The sequence below is a fragment of the Sander lucioperca genome, chromosome 1, assembly GCF_008315115.2.
Source record: "Sander lucioperca isolate FBNREF2018 chromosome 1, SLUC_FBN_1.2, whole genome shotgun sequence".
NCBI classification, from domain to species: domain Eukaryota; kingdom Metazoa; phylum Chordata; class Actinopteri; order Perciformes; family Percidae; genus Sander; species Sander lucioperca.
Genome location: NC_050173.1, coordinates 23,105,944 through 23,124,449, shown reverse-complemented (window position 1 = coordinate 23,124,449; position 18,506 = coordinate 23,105,944). Strand labels below are relative to the sequence as shown.

The 18,506-nt window shown below is 39.0% G+C and overlaps 2 protein-coding genes across 2 annotated transcripts; one reads left to right on the top strand and one right to left on the bottom strand.

Moving 5' to 3' along the window:
- Positions 1-6,929: 6,929 nt before the first annotated feature.
- LOC116037980 lies at positions 6,930-9,629 on the bottom strand. Its single transcript, XM_036000854.1, has 8 exons — positions 9,270-9,629; positions 9,045-9,158; positions 8,744-8,888; positions 8,526-8,639; positions 8,061-8,205; positions 7,809-7,957; positions 7,565-7,701; positions 6,930-7,356 (listed from the first exon to the last, which is right to left on the bottom strand). Exons 2-8 carry the CDS (start codon positions 9,142-9,144, stop codon positions 7,205-7,207), a joined length of 942 nt encoding a protein of 313 aa, XP_035856747.1. The 5' UTR covers positions 9,145-9,158; positions 9,270-9,629; the 3' UTR covers positions 6,930-7,204.
- A 943-nt stretch (positions 9,630-10,572) lies between these two features.
- Positions 10,573-18,423, top strand: kpna1 (karyopherin alpha 1 (importin alpha 5)). The gene is made up of 14 exons (XM_031282045.2): positions 10,573-10,689; positions 11,408-11,541; positions 11,800-11,913; positions 12,025-12,124; positions 12,567-12,661; positions 12,865-12,996; positions 13,204-13,292; positions 13,407-13,506; positions 13,701-13,864; positions 14,079-14,157; positions 14,268-14,393; positions 14,523-14,650; positions 15,583-15,758; positions 15,884-18,423. The coding sequence occupies exons 2-14, from the start codon at positions 11,416-11,418 to the stop codon at positions 16,069-16,071; spliced, it is 1,617 nt and encodes a 538-aa protein (XP_031137905.1). The 5' UTR covers positions 10,573-10,689; positions 11,408-11,415; the 3' UTR covers positions 16,072-18,423.
- Positions 18,424-18,506: the final 83 nt, after the last annotated feature.

Here is an 18,506-nt window from a genome sequence, read left to right as displayed (position 1 = left end):
TCTTCTTCTTCTTCTGTACTATCTTTGATTGCACTGCACATGCCCAGTAGCTCAGATGTAGATCATGTCAGCTAGCTAGCTCCATAGACAGTAAAAGAAAGGCTGTTTCTACAACTTTGGTCAGTTACAAGGCAGGATTAGCTGGGAGACTTCAAAATGAGGGCGCACATGTAAGTAGTTCTTTTGTAGATTATGGTGAACTTGTGTGTGTTGTAGCAGTGCTTTGCTATTGAGAACGAGGTAGCATGCTAGCGTTAGCATGCTAGCGTTAGCCATAGCGTTAGCATGCTAACGCTACGAGCTAATGGTTGCGGTTAGCCTGCTCGTTTCGGCTTGTGACGTCACAAGCCGTGCCGATTTTGAACAGCTCACCCAGAGACTGAAGGCAGGACACATTCAGAAACCGTATCTCACTATAAACAGCATGGATGGATTTTTTTCAAAGTTTGTATGTGTGTGGAAGCACCAGAGACACAACATAACACCCCAAATCCCAGAAAAAGTGATTTTTTCATAATATGGGCACTTTAAGCAAGGACTTGAAAGTTTCAATGGTCTGAGCTGTTCTTACATTAATAGGTAGACCATTCCAGAGGTTTGGAGCAGCCACTGCAAAGGCTCGGTCACCTTTATTTTTTTAACCTGGATCTGGGCACATCGAGGAGCATCTGATTGGAAGACCTCAGTGCTCTGACAGGTGTGTGGACATGTAAAAGCTCTGATAAATAAGAAGGCGACAACCCATTTAAGATCTTGAAAACAATTAATACAATTTTAAATTTGATCCTGAAACAAACAGGAAGCCAGTGGAGCGTTGCCAAAACCGGTGTGATGTGGTCGCACTTTTTTGTCCCAGTTAAAAGTCGAGCTGCTGCGTTCTGGACTAACTGTAACCGACGAAGGGATGACTGATCCAATCCAACATACAAAGAGTTACAGTAATCTAAACGGGACGTAATAAATGCATGTATGACTCTTTCAAAGTCTTTGCGTAGCAGGTAAGGCTTAACCTTAGCCAATAGTCTCAGCTGAAAGAAACTGGTTTTAACAACAGAGCTTATCTGTTTATCAAATTTGAAAGCACTGTCAAAAATCACACCCAGATTCTTGGTAAAAGGTCGAATATGGGAACCTAAAGTACTAAGAGCATCAACACAGGCACTAAAATGTACAGCGCGACCAAACACAACAATTTCAGTCTTATTATCATTGAGACAGAGAAAATTCTGATCCAACCAAATTTTGATATCACTCAAGCAGCTCAACAAAGGCTGGACAGTGTCCTTGTCATTGTTATCATTGGCTGGTGCTTCACGTTGCTGCCTCCTACAGGTTAATCATGGTTATTGAAAGAGCCATTTTAGTTCAGGTTTTTGTTTGTTTTGAATCTATGCAGATTATAAAGCAACAAGAACAAGAAATCAAATAATCTTTGTTTCATTTTCTCTATTAAGTCTGGCTGTGTTGCATGATCAACTTTGAACTTTTCCACCCAACATCTATGACTGTGTAATATTTTGAAAAAGATTTTAACCCAAACAAAAAAATAAATATAAAATATATTTACAGTGTGAGGTGGATGATTAGTGTTGTCCCTCTGAGTAGTGATGCAATAGTCTCTTATCAGAGCCTAATGTGTTGCGTTAGCAACCAATATGTTAGAAAAGAGCCATCAAAGGTTCAGATATCAGTCAGCCAAAGTTGAAAAGAATATTGCCAATTGAATTAGTTCGCTGTGATCAGAATTTTACAACATTTATTAAAATTTACAACAACACAAGTCAATGTGTTATATCATAAAAATGTTTATCGGAAAATCTTTTTCTGCTTCTCAGCAATCTCCATCGGTTCCATGGCTTTGGGACTGACGTCTGTGTAGAGCGGCTGTCTGATGTGTCTCCAAACCACCAAAACAATCCGGATGACAAACAGCACAGAGGCTAACGCCAGCAGCACAACTAAGAGAAGACAATCTAGTTAGTACAACATTTTAACAGATGTTTGTGTTCACCAAGATTATATGCATTTTTGAACAGGTATTAGCATTATAATATTTCCTCATACATTGGAGGTAAAAAGATAACTCTTTACTTGTTTCACTGTGGATGTAATTTACTAAAAGGTCAAAATAACTAGTATTTAGTAGTACAAGTGCTTAATTATTTTTAATCAATAAATGTGTCATTTCTCATTTCACTCATATTACTTTCCATCATGTTTCAGGAAATCAGTCTGAAGAAATGTTGTTAATGTGATGTTTACAAGCCATATTATTAATATGGAGTTACAGTAGTGTCCTACCAATGAAGATGCCATTGCGGCTGGGTGATTTAGCATCATAGTTTTTGTCCAGGTTTCCCGACAGCGCCCAGATCACAACCGGGTAAATGATGAGGATGTACCGCACGTGTTTGTCAAGGACAAAGTTTTCCAAAACAAACCTGTGAAACATGCAACACAAACACAGTTGCTTCAGAATCTCACTGATGATGCTGCACATTGCTTCTCTAATAACAATTTTACAAGTGAAGAGCACTTACCACACAAGCAGCACAGCAGCCAAAACAGAGTACGAAATGGTTGCAGCATCCGTTGGGGACATCTTTACATCATAAGTCAGTACAATGCTCAGATTAATTAGTGTTGCAATGGTTGTCCATGTTGTGTATATCATCACACCATTCTGAACCTGCAAAGATGGTATTAAAGAGTTTTACTTTTTGCTTTAAACACAGTACACTTAAACCCAATTATTTGAACTACATATGACCACAATAGACTCATATAACATGGCACATGCACATTAGCATACACTTAACAGTGTTGGGAGTAACGCGTTACAAAAGTAACGCAATTACAGTAATGTATTCCTTTTTGCTGTAACGCAGTAATATAACGCATTACTAATTAAATTTCGGTAATATTATACTCGTTACAATCTCAGTAACGCGAGTTACAACGCATTTTAACGCAACATTTAGTGGTGCATTGTTTTTTTAAAGAATTCACCAACACCGCACATTTCTTCACAGGAAAAAAAAGCCGTATTATTTTCCTGTCGCTGTATTCGATGGTTGAGATGACTGCAGAGACAAATACATTTGCGAGATGGATATTATTTTAGAGTTATTACGCTGCGTTGAAGTGAGCTGTCCTGTTTCTGTTCCCGTGGTCAGAGCCAGAACCAGAGACGGTACGGACAGCATGTATGTCCCAACAGGTGACTGTACGTCAGCGGCTGACAGATATAAACATGTCTGGAATTAATGTTGAGGCTTGCTACACGTAAATATCATTGCATTTTATCAGCCGTGGAGAGTAACTATGCCTGTAGTGGAATGGCTTCGAATGACGACCAAAAACGCTTGTCTTTTACTGTGACCATTTACTGTTCAATATGTTGCAGTTTTACAAACAAGAAAGTGAACAACTGGAGCCTTACGGACATGTTGCATCTCAGTAAGCTAGCAAGAGTAGGCTACACAACAGACAACGTCCGTGTAGCCTACTTCAAAATAAAAGCACTTCCTGTGACGTTTCGCAGTAAAACTAAATTACTGTTAAATAAGGTTGTGTAGGCTACCTTTTCACAAATCAGCTGTAAATCAAGTACTGTAAATAATGTTAATAGTGAGTTTTAATCACACTATAATTGAACATTTCCTTTAGAGTGTTTTAAACTAAACAACATGAATTTCTTATTGAAGTGCTATAAACAAACATTTTACAACAATGTCGTACTTTTAATTGAGTATTTTCATTTTCTCCTACTTGCCTGTTATACGTTTTACTTATCTATTTTTTATAGCTTTAGTTACTTTGCATATTTATATTGATTATACAAAATATGAATAATCTATGATGTATTAAAGTGGATAAAGAGGAGACTTTATTGATCCGGTGGTGAAATTCACAAGCTAGCTGCCAAATCAAACTTCCCCTGTTATTTTGGTGAAAGTAACTCAAAAGTAATGCAAAAGTAGTGTAACGCATTACAATTCAGAGACAGTAATATTGTAATATAACTAATTACTCTCAAATGACAGTAACTAGTAATCTATAATGTATTACATTTTGGAAGTAACTTGCCCAACACTGACACTTAATAATACAAATACTGTACATTTGTCATACTAACCAACACACGGAGGAGCCACAAGTCTGCTTTGTGGTATTTCTTGAGCCAGGCTCCATAAACATGAAGTCCATGGCAGGTGAAGCATATCATTGAGTAGTTTGTGCAGATGACCAGGAAGAGAAAAACCAGTGCAGCGATCATCATTCTTTAGAAAGGCACAAGAATGGCAAAAAACATATTTACAGTATTTATGAAATGAAATACAACAGTTTATAGGTTGCTTAATTTACAAAGAATAATTACAGAAGCCATTGGAGACTCTTACCCTCTGTCCCAAACAAGCAGCCAGCCAATATTGAAACACAGATTGAGGCACCAGCTAATGAAGAATCCATAAGGCAACACTGCAGGGCTGCAGTAGATGTAGCCATAACCATTCCTACAAGTAAAAAATAACCTTAATCTAGCAGTCTGTCTGAGTTGGTAAAAATGTCTACAGAACAGTGATTGTCAATCCCCCCCAAAAAAAGACACATGGCCTATCAACAAATGTTGACAATATTTTAAGGTTTTAAACAAGAGAATAAAAAAAGTTGGCCGCAACTTTCTGCAAAGTCCTGCAACAATGTAGATAATCATCGCTGTCAGCCAGATGTAGATTACGCTCCAGATGTTAAAAGTCCATCCTGAAGGTGTGATCTGGGTGTCAAACACTGCAGACACATTAGCTGTAGTGGTATCATAAGGCCCTAGGGTGAAGAAATGCAAATAATGAGTGAGAATGGAGAGGAATGTAACATGTTAAACTAATATTTGTGATTTCTCAACAACTTTACAGTGCCTATTCACAATCTTACTTAACATCCTCTAAGTTAAACAAACTAAACAACGTTAACAGAGCTTTGACTCACCAATTCCAACTACAGACAGCCCATTGAACACCAAACTTATTGCAAAGCCGACAACAGACACCACTATCGCAGCAAGACGTCCAAGATTATGTTTTCCCATTGTGGTCTACTGTGATCAATGAAAATTATTAAAAAATAGAAAATATTTAATATATAAGTTAAAACACTTGCTCATCACCACATAGATCATATTTCATCATATGAAAAGAAGACAAATGAAAGACTTACAATATATAGAAAAGATTACTTCGGTACATCGTAGTGTTTTTCTGAATAATCGTAGCGTTTTATTAAAAAATATGTCCTTGAAGGAGATATGTAATCCCTTCATACTTTATGACCTGCATTTGAACCTGACTTCTGACCTTGGCAAGTGATAATATCCAATATTTCAGACAATTTCACTAAGTTGTGTTGTTCTCACCATTCACCAGCTGTCTTTTTTTTAAGAATGCCATCATAAAAACCGTAAAGAAAGTCTGTCATTCTAATTAAATTATTATCAAAAAAAAATATTTGAAGTTTCAAAACTACTTGTGTAACTTCAGAAAGGTCCACGTGCCACTGCTGCACGCTGAGTTTCCTCCAGGAAAATAAAATGCTGGCAGCAAAGCAAAAACAGTGCCCACGTGATGAAGACTTGATAAACACATACCTTTCTTGGCTCTTCTCTTTGTGAGCTGACTCAGTGTGAAGAACAAGAGTAACTGTGCAGAGGATGGGGCACTGCCAATTGTATAAAATAGCTAGTTGTGTAAGAGTGAGTTTTACGACCACTCAAAGCATCACGTGCACCTCTTATCTTATATACATTCTGCCAAAGTGCAGTGAATAATTAAAGACTAACTTCCCCATATAATCCACAATTATGAAATGCATTCATATATCTGACTTCTGAATGAATGACAATGTATAAACTTTGTGTAAGCTCATTTTTTATTTAAAAAAATCTACAAATTTGATGACATATTTGAAAAGTCATGTAAATGGACATTTGAACCCATGATGGGATATGAAAGTATAAAGATCTAGTTTTGTTGTTAGGTGAGATGGGAATATCAAGTTTAAATTGTGTTGGTGTCACGATGAATTAATCTACTCTGTAGAGTCTACTGTATATCTGGCAGTAGTAGATTTTGTTAATGCTTTTTACATTTTAGTTTAAGGCAGGATCTGCCCTACAAATCCAGCCAGAAGGCTATTTGTCATGTTTGCTTGTACCAAATCAAACATGGACAACAACCAGCAGTTTGAACTGTTTATATCCAGTGACATTTGTGCTTGTCTTTGTGTATTTCTTATTTATTTATATTTTTATGTATATTGTTTCCAATCCTCATAGGTCTATGTTATCTGCACACTTGCTATATTTGCTGTGCCATGTTATTTAACTTACTTACTAGTATGTTCTGATTCGTGTTAGTTTATTTTCAGTCTGATCTATTTCAAGTCAAAGACAACGTCTTAATATGGCTTCAAGCTCATGTTTTTGAGGAGTTCAATGAAGAATAGATCATTTAGCCAGGCAAGTATCAAATTATGAGATAAATGTAGTGAATAAAATTAGCAAAGCAGAGAGGACAAAGAAGGATGTAGGTATTGGTAACACTAAGGATATGGCAAAGCAGATAAGACATTACTTCTTACTGAAAAGGGCCAGGCATTTACAGCTACAATTACAATGAAAGATTAGACCGTTAAACATGCAGCGGTTCTTATTAAAGGATTCTTTATGTTGTCATTACTGCACCTCATAACCTACCAGGGACATTATTGTACAGTTTAATAATTGTAGTAACTTTTTGTATCTGATATATACAACAAATCATTCTTCAAAAGCATAAAATTGAGGGAAAGACGTAATTGAATTTGAACCGTATACAAAATAAAACTCAAAACGCATGCACAAAAACAGACAATAACCCCATTTGTCATATTTGTATAAAAAAATGTAGGTAAAATAAATAATGAATTTAGCATGTAATTACAACTCTGAGAGCATTTAATGTATTTTCCAGTAAAACAACTTAAACTGGACTTCAGCTTCTTATCATTTAATATCACGTTTATTATAAGAAGCTTCATCGTGTGGCAACAGTGTCTCCCAGGCACAAAAGTCATAAATTACAATATATACAGTACAAAGCATTTAGAAATACACGTCATACCGCATCGATACAGAAAGGTTTATCATAAAAATGGTCATTCAACATTGTTACTTAAATATCTTTTTCTGCTTCTCAGCGATCTCCATCGGGGACATGCTCTCTGGGCTGAGATCAACGTAAAATGGCTTTTTGATGTGCTTATAGATGACCAAAAATACCCGTCCAGCAAAAGTAGCACAGGCAACTGCCAACAGCACAGCTATAGTGGAAAGAAAATATAAGAGGGAGGCATTAGTGTGCATACTATTTGTCCCCTGTAGTGGGGTTTAATACCTGTATGTATGTAACTGCATTATAAAAAAATCAATCATAGTTAATGCAATATTTGTAGAATAGTGAATGTAAAAAGACATGAAGGATCCAGCTGATGTAATTGAGATTAAAGATGTTTTTTTAAAGTTTCTTACTAGTGAAGATGTTATTGCGAGTAGGATCTGCAGCATTGTTTTTCGTGAATGCCCCCGTCACTGCCCAGATCACAACGGGGTAAATGGTGAGAATGTACCTCACGTGTTTGTCGAGGACAAAGTTTTCTAGGAAAAACCTGCAAGAAATACAACACATTTGCTCCCGAAATACTGTAGTTTTTTTTTAATGAACTTTTTAAAGATAACGCAGAAATATCTGCAAAAATATCTCCTTTGCACTTACCACACAAACAACACAACAGTCAAAACAGAGAGTGAGGCGGTGGCAGCGTCCGTCGGGGACATGTTTGCATCATAAGTCAGCACGATGGTCAGGTTAATTAGGGATGCAATGGTTGTCCATGTTGCATATATGGCAACACCATTCTGAACCTGTAATAGAGACAACAGAAAAGACTTAGCTTAGCTGGCACAAATGATGTTGCTAGGAGATAAACAGGTAAACATAAGCTTGCAATAGAGCTGCCATACTAACCAACACATGGTGAAGCCACAGGTCTACTTTGTGGTACTTGTTGAGCCAGGCGCCATAGCTGTGGAGACCATGGCAGGAGAAGAATATCATGACGTAGTTAGTCAAGGCAATTAGGATGAGGAAAGCCAGTGCAGCAGGCATCAACCTGATAGGGATGATAAATAGAATAATGTATATTTTATTACAATGATACAGAAAATCATTATCCAGTCACATACAACTGTGCTAACCGCCCCCATTTTTTTATTATATATCTATCTGCTCATAACTCACACATAACAAATTTGCCTCTTAGGGCCTTACAATCTGTACAGCATATGACACTGACGGAAAAAAAAAGCTGTATGTCTGAAATATACAGTATATTCCTTCACTTTGTTACTCAACTTGTCCTCTATACTGTACATTGAAATAAATTGCTAACTGAATCCAGTTGAAGTAAATGAAGAAAATATCCTATCTTACTTTCTGTCCCACAGGAACAACCATGCAGTATTCAAGCTCAGATTCAAGCACCAAGCCACAAAAAACCCATGTGGCAAAATAGCCGGGCTGCAGTAGACGTACCCATATGCATTCCTAAAGAAAGAACATCACAGAGAGGTAAATGTTTGCGTCAGCATACCAGATACAATCTAGGAGACAAAGATTACCATGAAAATTCAATTCCAGCTGGTTCTTACTTCCTAAAGATGCCGGAGAGGACGTAGACCAACACTGAAGCCAGAAAGATGTAAATGATCGACCAAATGGTAAAGGTCCATCCTGCTGGGGTGATCTGGGTTACAAACTCATCTGAAATATTACTGGTGGTCTCCAAAAATGGATCTTTAGGACATAAATTTAAAAAGATACAAATAGATACAGAATTACTTACTGAAAGGTATTTTGACACACTTGAAAGGTCAAAGGCTGCAACATTATTTATACAGTTTTTTATTAAATAACGTAATCTTATATCCCAAATAGAGCATTAAAACTTACATATTCCCGGCCCTGCCAGAGCAGTGAACACCATAGTGATGATGAAGAAAATCAGTGCCAGCACAATGGCAATCACAAGGCTAATGTTGTGTTTTGCCATCGTGGAAAGGTTATCTAAAAAACACAAGTACTATAAATGAAAACACATGAAGTAAACAGGCTTTGGACATACCATGTTGATAATTCATTCTTAAAATTAGCTGAGTAAAGAAGCTTTTGACGTACCGTTTAATGTGCTTCTTGAATGAAAGCAGAACAAACAATGCTGTAGCGAAGGGGCTTTTGTTGCATTAAAAAGGCTGGTTGTGTAACACTAGGGCTTTTATGGCCCCTCAGCACGTGTACCTGTTTGAAACTTATATCATCAGTGTTTGCAGACTTTCTCCTTGTGTCCTTTGTTTTCAAATGAGGGACAATGTATCTGAATTAATAAAAAGATAAAAATCTGACCTCAGATTTAATTACTTGATGCATAACATTTATAAAAGATGGACTTTGTCCCAGTATTCATGTTTGGTAACAGGTATATTTCACCCAATCAAATCAGTTTGTGGCCCAGCAGGTGAGACCAGGTACTCAATGAATCATCGCACCTTTGAAGAACTTAATTTTAAGAGTTTGATGAAATGTTGGCCTGCTGCCTGCTGCCCGCTGGATTGTATTATGGAAGCGTGGCATTTAGATCTACGCCTTCCTGCTTCATGACCCAACTGTATTCTTAATTATTCAAGTCTCCTTCATGTTGCGAAATGTTGTTTTATATATATATATATATATATATATATATATATATATATATATATATATATATATATATATATATATATATATATATCTCGAGAGAGAGAGAGAGAGAGAGAGAGAGAGAGAGAGAGAGATACAACACAACACTTTTCACTTTTTAGTGGTGTTTAGTTAATATGTTGTCACATTATTTCCTTACTTTCTTTCCTGTTCCAGTTAGTTGTTACGCTATTTTATCACATCTTATCATCATTTGTTGTGAATAGGCTGTTTGTAATTTTTGGATGAAAAAGAGGGAGGTATGAAGAGAATGAGGTTATGATGCTTGTTGTAGCCTATCTGTCTATCGCTTGTGTTCATGTGTTCATGTGTTGTTATTTGTTGTCTGTGTAGCTGCACAAACGAGCCATGGAGCATGTTTGGTCCACTTTAAAACAGTTATAACTTCGACGGACCCATCCAGTTCTCCTTAAAGTTATCCTACCTTGTTGAATGCTTGGCTCCAGCTATGGTCCCCTGCACAGGTCATTTATGTTGCAGCGTGCTTTGCGCACTTCCACTGCGGTTGGGCCTTGAAATAAAGTCTGCACCCAGCGCAGTGTTATGAGTGTTGCTAAACAAATGTATGTATGTGTGTATGTATGCGTGTGCGTGTGCGTGTGCGCGTGTGCGTGTGCGTGTGCGTGTGCGTGTGCGTGTGCGTGTGCGTGTGTGTGTGTGTGTGTGTGTGTGTGAGCAGAAGCGTCGCGTGGGTGGGGCGGAGTGTAAATAAAGTGCGGGGGAATTTTGTGGGTGGGGGGTGCGTTTGATACCACGCATGCGCAGTGTCATACCGGCGACGGCAGTACAAACGGTGGCCTAGCGAATAACAACAAGGGGATTACAGAGCTCAATTTGACAGGTCAGTTAATAATAAGTAACGTTACGTGTATTTAGAAGTCTATGTATGGTAACGCTTTATAATCAGAAGCTAATTCAATTCCTAATGTCGGCAAAATTTGGAAAACATTGGGCTGTCGTATGAGCTAACGTTACATTTCAGAGCTAACGTTAGCTAATTCAGCTAACAACGGCTATGACATTAGCTAGCTAGCTAGCTAGCTGACAAAGTGTAGCTAGCCCTCCCGTATATCTGTGCTTCATTAATTGAATATTTGTTTGTGCTTTGCTTATTTGTGAATCGATAAGGGGAAGTAGCACACCAGATACTTATAATGATTTGTTTTGTAAATGCAGCGGGATTTATAATAACGCAGGTAAGACATAAAGCTAACCAGCTAGCTAGCAGGTATCCTTAGATGTCCCAATTGTTTAAACTGTGTTTGCTGAGAGGATGATGCCCTATTGACGTTTACATACGGTAGTTTTACATTAGTTAGTGATTGTTTTGGTAATCCTTATAATTGACACATGCCGAAAACTGGTAGAGGGTGCCCTACTTACCTCTAACTCTAATGTACTGTGGCTAAAGTTGCATACATACATGCATTGTTATACAATTAGTGGTGTGGAATAGGCTTATGCCATCTATCAGAAACGTTACAATAGTCAGTTCCAGATTGGAAAGGTAAAACATTTTCTCCAAACCTTCTGTCTACATAATGTATATTTCTCTCTAGGCTGCACAATGAGTCAGGGTAAGGACAATGCACGACTCAAGAGCTACAAGAACAAGTCCCTTAACACAGATGAAATGAGAAGAAGGAGGGAAGAGGAAGGCCTACAGCTTCGCAAGCAGAAGAAGGATGAACAGGTAAACAAAGTGTGGAGGACGTAATTTAGACCTCAGCAGAGGATACGTTTTAATATGTGTTACTGTGGAGGTAGAATTGGCCTCAGGGTAGATTGCATTTAAACAGCCTTAATAATGATTACAACATTTTGTCCTGGCAGTGTTGCTAATGTCAGGGAATAAACTTGAACCCATGCTGTGTTTCTATTGATGTAATTGTGAAGAGGAAATATACTTAGAAAGACTAACATCATTTATTTAAATATTATTCTATTGCAGCTTTTCAAGAGGAGGAATGTTGCCACAGTGGAGGATGATGGCCTCCCGGAGGACGATGGGATGGCAGATAGTGGCTATCTGGAGTCCCAGGCTAACAACATGGACCCACTCACGGTAAGAAGACAAATCCTGCTACTCATCTACACGCATTGAATATACGTATGAACTCTGATGTGAAAGCATTTCATCTGTGTTTTATCAAATCTCCATTTCTTTGCTGTACAGGGTGGGGTGATCTCTGAAGACATGACTCAAATGATCTTCTCCAGTACTCCTGAGCAGCAGCTTATAGGCACTCAACGCTTTAGGAAGCTCCTTTCTAAAGGTAAGAGTGCTCTAGATAGCTATAGATAGATAGATAGATAGATAGATAGATAGATAGATAGATAGATAGATAGATAGTTATTCCTATAGAAACTTGATTTCAACAAGGGCTGTATGACAATTAAATGCCTTTAGCATGGGAAATTATACATTATTTTATGCATACATTATATAAATGGAATAAATCAGTTACACAGGCAGTTTTCTTTAACAAAACTAACTATTTGAGAAACTGCCACTCCAGCTTGTCTTTGGTGCAGCAGTAAGAGACTTATTTTCACCTATAGTAAAATACAGTTTGACTGTGAAAGGAACATTTTATCATATTGTTTTGAATACATGAGTAAATGTTTTAACCTCTTGTTATCAAGTTAATGCTATGATAAGTATTGCTTTTATTCATTTTTGTCATGTTGTCCACCTTTACTGTATGTCTCACGCAGAGCCCAACCCACCCATTGATGAAGTCATTGCCACTCCAGGGGTGGTGGAGCGCTTTGTTGAGTTCCTAAAGAGGAGAGAAAACTGCACATTGCAGGTACATTTCCTCAGTATGTCTTAGTAATGGTGCAGGTGTGCACTGAACAGGCGATGCTTGAAGCTGCTTTATTTTCCTTGTGTTTTTTTTCTCTGAACTCTTCTTGCACATTAACTGTTTATATCTAATCCGAGTGATCAATATATAATACATCAATTTCAAATATATTTGTTTATATTAATATATGAAATATATTGTTTCAGTTTGAGGCTGCATGGGTGTTGACCAACATTGCATCAGGTACATCCCATCAGACTCGGGTGGTAATCCAGGCAGGAGCTGTGCCCATTTTCATAGAGATGCTCAGCTCGGATTTCGAAGACGTACAGGAACAGGTAGGAAGGATTCAGACATACCAGTGGTTTTTCTGGTTATCACGATTAGCCAATTGTCTCCCCACTGACATTCACTTCACCTTCTTTTATTATGTTTATCCATTGTAACTTTGATGTAAATAACAACATATATTTAGTTAACCTGCCGAATATTGTACATTTGAATGTTGTTTATTGACTGCCCTAAATAATTGCTTTGACCATCAGGCAGTGTGGGCCTTGGGAAACATAGCAGGAGATAGCACAGAATGCAGAGACTTTGTCATAGACTGCAACATTCTGCCTTCCCTGGTGCAGTAAGTAGCAACTCAGTGTCTTATTGTCTTCATCTTAAATCTTATTACACGTAAAAAAATAAATAAAGAGCAACTTAAATCCTGTATTCTCAGTAAAATATGCTGCTTTTGCAGGTTATTAGCCAAACAGAATCGTCTAACTATGATGAGGAATGCAGTGTGGGCGCTCTCAAACCTGTGCAGAGGAAAGAACCCACCTCCAGACTTCACTAAGGTAATTTGCCAAGATAAACATATCACTATGGCAACAGCACACTTCTCAGATTGCTAAGTACATCATATCTCACTTTTCAAGGACACAAGCTGACACAAATGAAGTTATATATCTAAACTGGAAAACCGTCACTCCCATTGGACTTAACACTAACATGTTGCTCTAAACCTGCCACCATGTCTCTTTTTTCCCAGGTGTCTCCGTGTCTCAGTGTGCTGTCTTGGCTACTGTTCGTCAATGACACAGACATCCTGGCTGATGCATGCTGGGCACTCTCCTACCTATCTGATGGCCCCAATGACAAAATCCAGGCTGTTATTGACTCAGGAGTCTGTCGCAGGCTGGTGGAGTTGCTGATGTAAGAATTTAAACACATACTGTATACTAACATTCTAAAAGATTAGACACAACTTAGATATTTACTATTGGAGAAGAGTGATGTTCTTACACAGACAGATGCAGAATTTCCCATGTGTACCATCCGACAATCCAGATGTGGGTGTGTCGTGACTGGAGCAAGCTTCGTAAACAACATCTGAGTGATCACACATTACAATTCTGCTTATTTGCAGGCACTCTGATTATAAGGTGGTATCCCCTGCACTGCGAGCTGTTGGAAACATAGTCACTGGAGATGATCTGCAGACACAGGTAATGGCAGCATGTACACACACATACAATTATACTTCTTTTGGAGAAGGTAATTTAATACTTATAGATGAATGTTTCTGACTTTGTGTGTAATTTGTGTGGTTGCCTAGGTGATTTTAAACTGTTCAGCACTGCAGTCCCTACTTCACCTCCTGAGTAGCCCCAAGGAGTCCATCAAGAAGGAAGCCTGCTGGACGATCTCCAACATCACCGCAGGGAACCGAGCACAAATCCAGGTGTCTGTGTGTGTTTGTGTGTGTGTCTGTGTGTCTGTGTGGCATCCTAAAGAATAACTTGGAAAGTTGAGGTTGAATACTAAGCATTAGCATTTCCTGATCTAATCAAGTCGTTTTCCCTCTTATTAGATGGTGATAGATGCAGGCCTGCTGCCTCCTCTCATCACTATCCTGCAGGTAGCAGAGTTTCGCACAAGGAAGGAGGCAGCCTGGGCCATAACCAATGCCACCTCAGGGGGCTCTGCAGAGCAAATTAGGTAAGACTGATGCAGTTTAACATACAGTATACAGACAGTTTTATCCAAGTTCTTCCATACATTGGACTGTGGCTTGTTCCTTGACTAACTCACACCACAGATCAGAAATAATAGTGTTAGCGTTTGGCTCTTTCACATACGTAGAAGTAATGCTCATAAAAGGTATGTAGTAGTCTGTTCCTTTTTTATTTAGGGCATTGTTTTATAATAAGTCACAGCAAGGTGAGTGTGTATTTAAAAATTGACAAAAATGAATAAAAGTTGAGAAAATCCACAAACAATATCCCAAAAAACTACATATAGCATGCTTTGCGAAATGATAGGGGGAAACGGGAACTTATATAGGAATAGGAAAATGAACACTTGTATTAATCTTTTAAGACATTAGGGAGTAGAGTGCGGATCGGGCAGCATTTTTCTGTCCGAGCCCGGTCCGCGTCCGACAGAGCAGTAGCCGAATCCGGCCTGAGACCGAAAGGCATTAAGATATTTATGTCCGAGCCCAACACAGTTAAAATCTCTTTTTTTTTTTTCATACTAATGACACATACGTTTGTTTGTGTGGAAAGCCCGCTTTTATTAAGCATCTGCACACTGCACACATCAGCGCACACGGGGAAACGAGCACGTTAACACAGGCGCGCACCTACATAATAAGCTTTTTTTAAATTTAAAATGTTCAATGCCTTATCGTGCTGATGTGACCGAGCCCGACCCGAACCCGGACATCATTTCTAAATATCTCTCCGAACCCGGCCCGGCCCGACGGGCAAGACATTCCTTCAGCTGGTATGACTGTGGCGTAGGTTTAGCTTTTGATGCAGTATGTGTGGTTTACGCATAATGCTTTGTGTCCATTGTTGAGCCAAAGACTTTGAAGTTGTTTTTTGAGAAGTTTGATTCTGTATCTGGGTGTGTACTGCCCCCTGCAGGCACCTTGTGGATCTCGGCTGTATAAAACCTCTGTGTGACCTGCTCACACTTATGGACTCCAAAATAGTTCAGGTGGCTCTAAATGGCCTTGAAAACATCCTGCGACTGGGAGAACTGGAGGCCAAGAGGGGAGGAGGCATCAACCCTTACTGTGCACTCATTGAAGAGGCCTATGGTAAGTGTTAGTTAAGTTAGTTTTAATGTATGGAAGATTATATCTTGATGCAGAAAAGTCAATAATCTGAAATGATTTTAATTGCTGGCAGTTAATTAATCCAGCACTACCTCCCTTCCTCTCAGGTCTGGACAAGTTGGAGTTCCTGCAGGGCCACGAGAACCAGGAAATTTACCAGAAAGCCTTCGATCTGATCGAGCGCTACTTCAACACTGAAGACGAGGACCCGTCTCTGGCTCCAGCCGTTGATCTGCAGCAGCAGCAGTTCCTCTTCCAGCAGTGCGAGGCCCCGATGGAAGGCTTCCAGCTATAATGCTTAATCCTCCCTCCCCATGTGCTTCACCTTCATCCTCACCTCTGCTCATTTCTCCCTACTCTCTGCCCACTGCCACGATCAAGGGTTACGAGTAAACTCTCAGCTGCCCTTCTCCTTCCCTTCTCATTGTCAGAGAGTTTGATTTAATCATTATCATGATTATGAAAAATGTAACATTACAGGAGCACGTGTGTGCGTATGTCCAGCGTGGGTGAAGTTCTGCAGTCTTGTCAGCCAGTTTGTAAAGGTTTCACTCATCATTCTGTCTTGCGCTGAGCTCACCTCTGCGCCTGAACCCCACCTACCTGCTCAGGCCCCGGCATCTCCTACTAGCAGATTGTCCCTGTAACACCACCTCTGTTGTACTTTGTGGATTTCCTCAGCTCATCCCAAAAAAGCACTTCTTGCCGTAGGATTGGCAATCCCTATCTTCAATAAGTGGGAGTTTGTAGGACTGCACTGCTTGTCTGATTGAAGCATTAATGACTCACAAGACAGACAAACATGGACGTGATTTTTACCCCCCTTACACACACACACACACACACACACACACACACACACACACACACACACACACACACACACACACACACGCACACACACACAGAAGAATGATCTTACCTAAACACTGGACTGACCATGAGACGTTGACCACATTTGACTGTGGTCTTCAGACTGAACTGCCCACACTGGGGCCACGTCGCCAGTCCCAACCCCAACCCAAGGACTCTACTGACCTCTACAGAAGGCACTTCAACGACTCAAAAATGGAGGTTGAATTCTATCACCTCCTCTCTGGCCATTGGATAAGTGACCACAGATGGACATATTAGGAACTTGACTGTGTCGCTGAGGGGTGGAGCTTGTCAGTGACATACCAGGCTGCTCTGCGTTCCCTCCTGGATCTCATATCATGCATTCCTTTATATCCGGTAATGGGACTTTCCACCTGCACAGGCTTCATCCTGAAGAGTTTAGACTGCCTCTGGTGTGATGTGAATAACCCCATGGAACCATGGGAATTTGAGTCTTCCCTCGCACTGAGACCATTACACAGACTTGGACGAGACAAAACAGACTATTTAACCCTGGATTCTGTCCAGCAGCAGACCAGCGGGAATTTGTATTATCTTACCATAATTGCATTTCATTTGCAGCACTTTAGTTCAGGACTGATGCCTGCTCTTTGAGAATATACCGTAGTTTTTACGTTAACTATTTAATTGGTTCATGACACGCTTCCTCAGGAAGCGAGGTTTAAAGACGTGTGGTCTGAATCCTCGGTCCCCTTCTGGTATGACAAGGATTACAATGTACTTTACTGTTTTACCCTTCCCACTGAAAATCTTAGCACACTAATTGCAACCAGTAGATCATGCTGCCTCAGCAAAGCTAGAAGAACTGTATTGTGACAAAGTAAACCAGACTCTCAGAAAATTGTCTGTTTAGCTGTGAGCAGTCGGTTCAGGTAGTATTTTCCAATTTGATCATGCCATATCATCTACACATCAGCTATTTGGTCTAAAGTTGGTCTTTTTTAAAAATGTTTTTTAGTTGGGGTTAGCATCTGCCATGTTGCTGATGGTGCCATAATCCTAATTCTACAGGAATCCTAGATAATTTAAACAAAAATCCAGATAAAAGCTTGAAAATACTGGTGATCACCTACCTTAGCAAATGTATGTTTGTTTACCAAGTTCTCTTAACATTGCTTACTTTTATCAAAATCTCTGCAAGAGATGACCAGCTCTATATGTTAATTACTGTTTGTTGTATTGAGTTTGTGCAACTGTCCCTCGTTATGCCATTTGCATAAAAGCTGTTTCATGAACCACAGTGTAAGTGAATCAGTTTCATTGTAGTTTGTGTACAGGGTGAATCTTTTTGAAAATCATTTTCCTTGATCAAATTACTGCCATACAGCTAAAGAAATGTACCTCTGTGTAAAGCAGCAACTAATGCTTATTCATATTATCAATTAATCTGCAGAGTGTTTTCTCAACTAATCGTTTGGTCTACAGTGAAAAATAACAATTTTATTTAGACCTCGGGCTTAAGAGTTGCAGTTTATATGAAACCAGATCAGGTCATTAAATCAGATGGGAATTCTCAAGAAGCAATACTTTATTTAAGTGATTTTCTTTTTTTTCTTTTTTAATGGTGCTCACTATATACAAACAGATGTCACATCAGTCATAAACAAACCTGCCGAATTACATGAATAGCAGGACACAACAGACCGTTGTGCAGATGAATCATGTCTCTTTCTTGAAGTTCTCTTAAGAAAACAAACCATTTCAAACTCTTCAGGGCTTTCTTCATAAGACTGTTGCCTCTGAGGCAAATTAAAAAAACAGGACACATAAGGCATTTATGTATGTGTTGAAAGTTTGCTAGATAGAGAACTTAATTGGAGCATCTGTTAAACT

What these genes read in the sequence shown, in the direction of transcription:
- LOC116037980 (XM_036000854.1), bottom strand. Translation starts at nt 9,144, where the DNA reads ATGGCAAAACACAACATTAGCCTTGTGATTGCCATTGTGCTGGCACTG. An exon ending in TCTGGCAGGGCCGGGAATAT is followed by an intron (nt 8,889 to 9,044) that starts GTAAGTTTTAAT and finishes TATGTCCTAAAG; the next exon opens with ATCCATTTTTGGAGACCACC. An exon ending in TGTGGCTTCACCATGTGTTG is followed by an intron (nt 7,958 to 8,060) that starts GTTAGTATGGCA and finishes TCTCTATTACAG; the next exon opens with GTTCAGAATGGTGTTGCCAT.
- kpna1 (XM_031282045.2), top strand. Translation starts at nt 11,416, where the DNA reads ATGAGTCAGGGTAAGGACAATGCACGACTCAAGAGCTACAAGAACAAG. An exon ending in GGAACCGAGCACAAATCCAG is followed by an intron (nt 14,394 to 14,522) that starts GTGTCTGTGTGT and finishes CCCTCTTATTAG; the next exon opens with ATGGTGATAGATGCAGGCCT. An exon ending in ACTCATTGAAGAGGCCTATG is followed by an intron (nt 15,759 to 15,883) that starts GTAAGTGTTAGT and finishes CCTTCCTCTCAG; the next exon opens with GTCTGGACAAGTTGGAGTTC.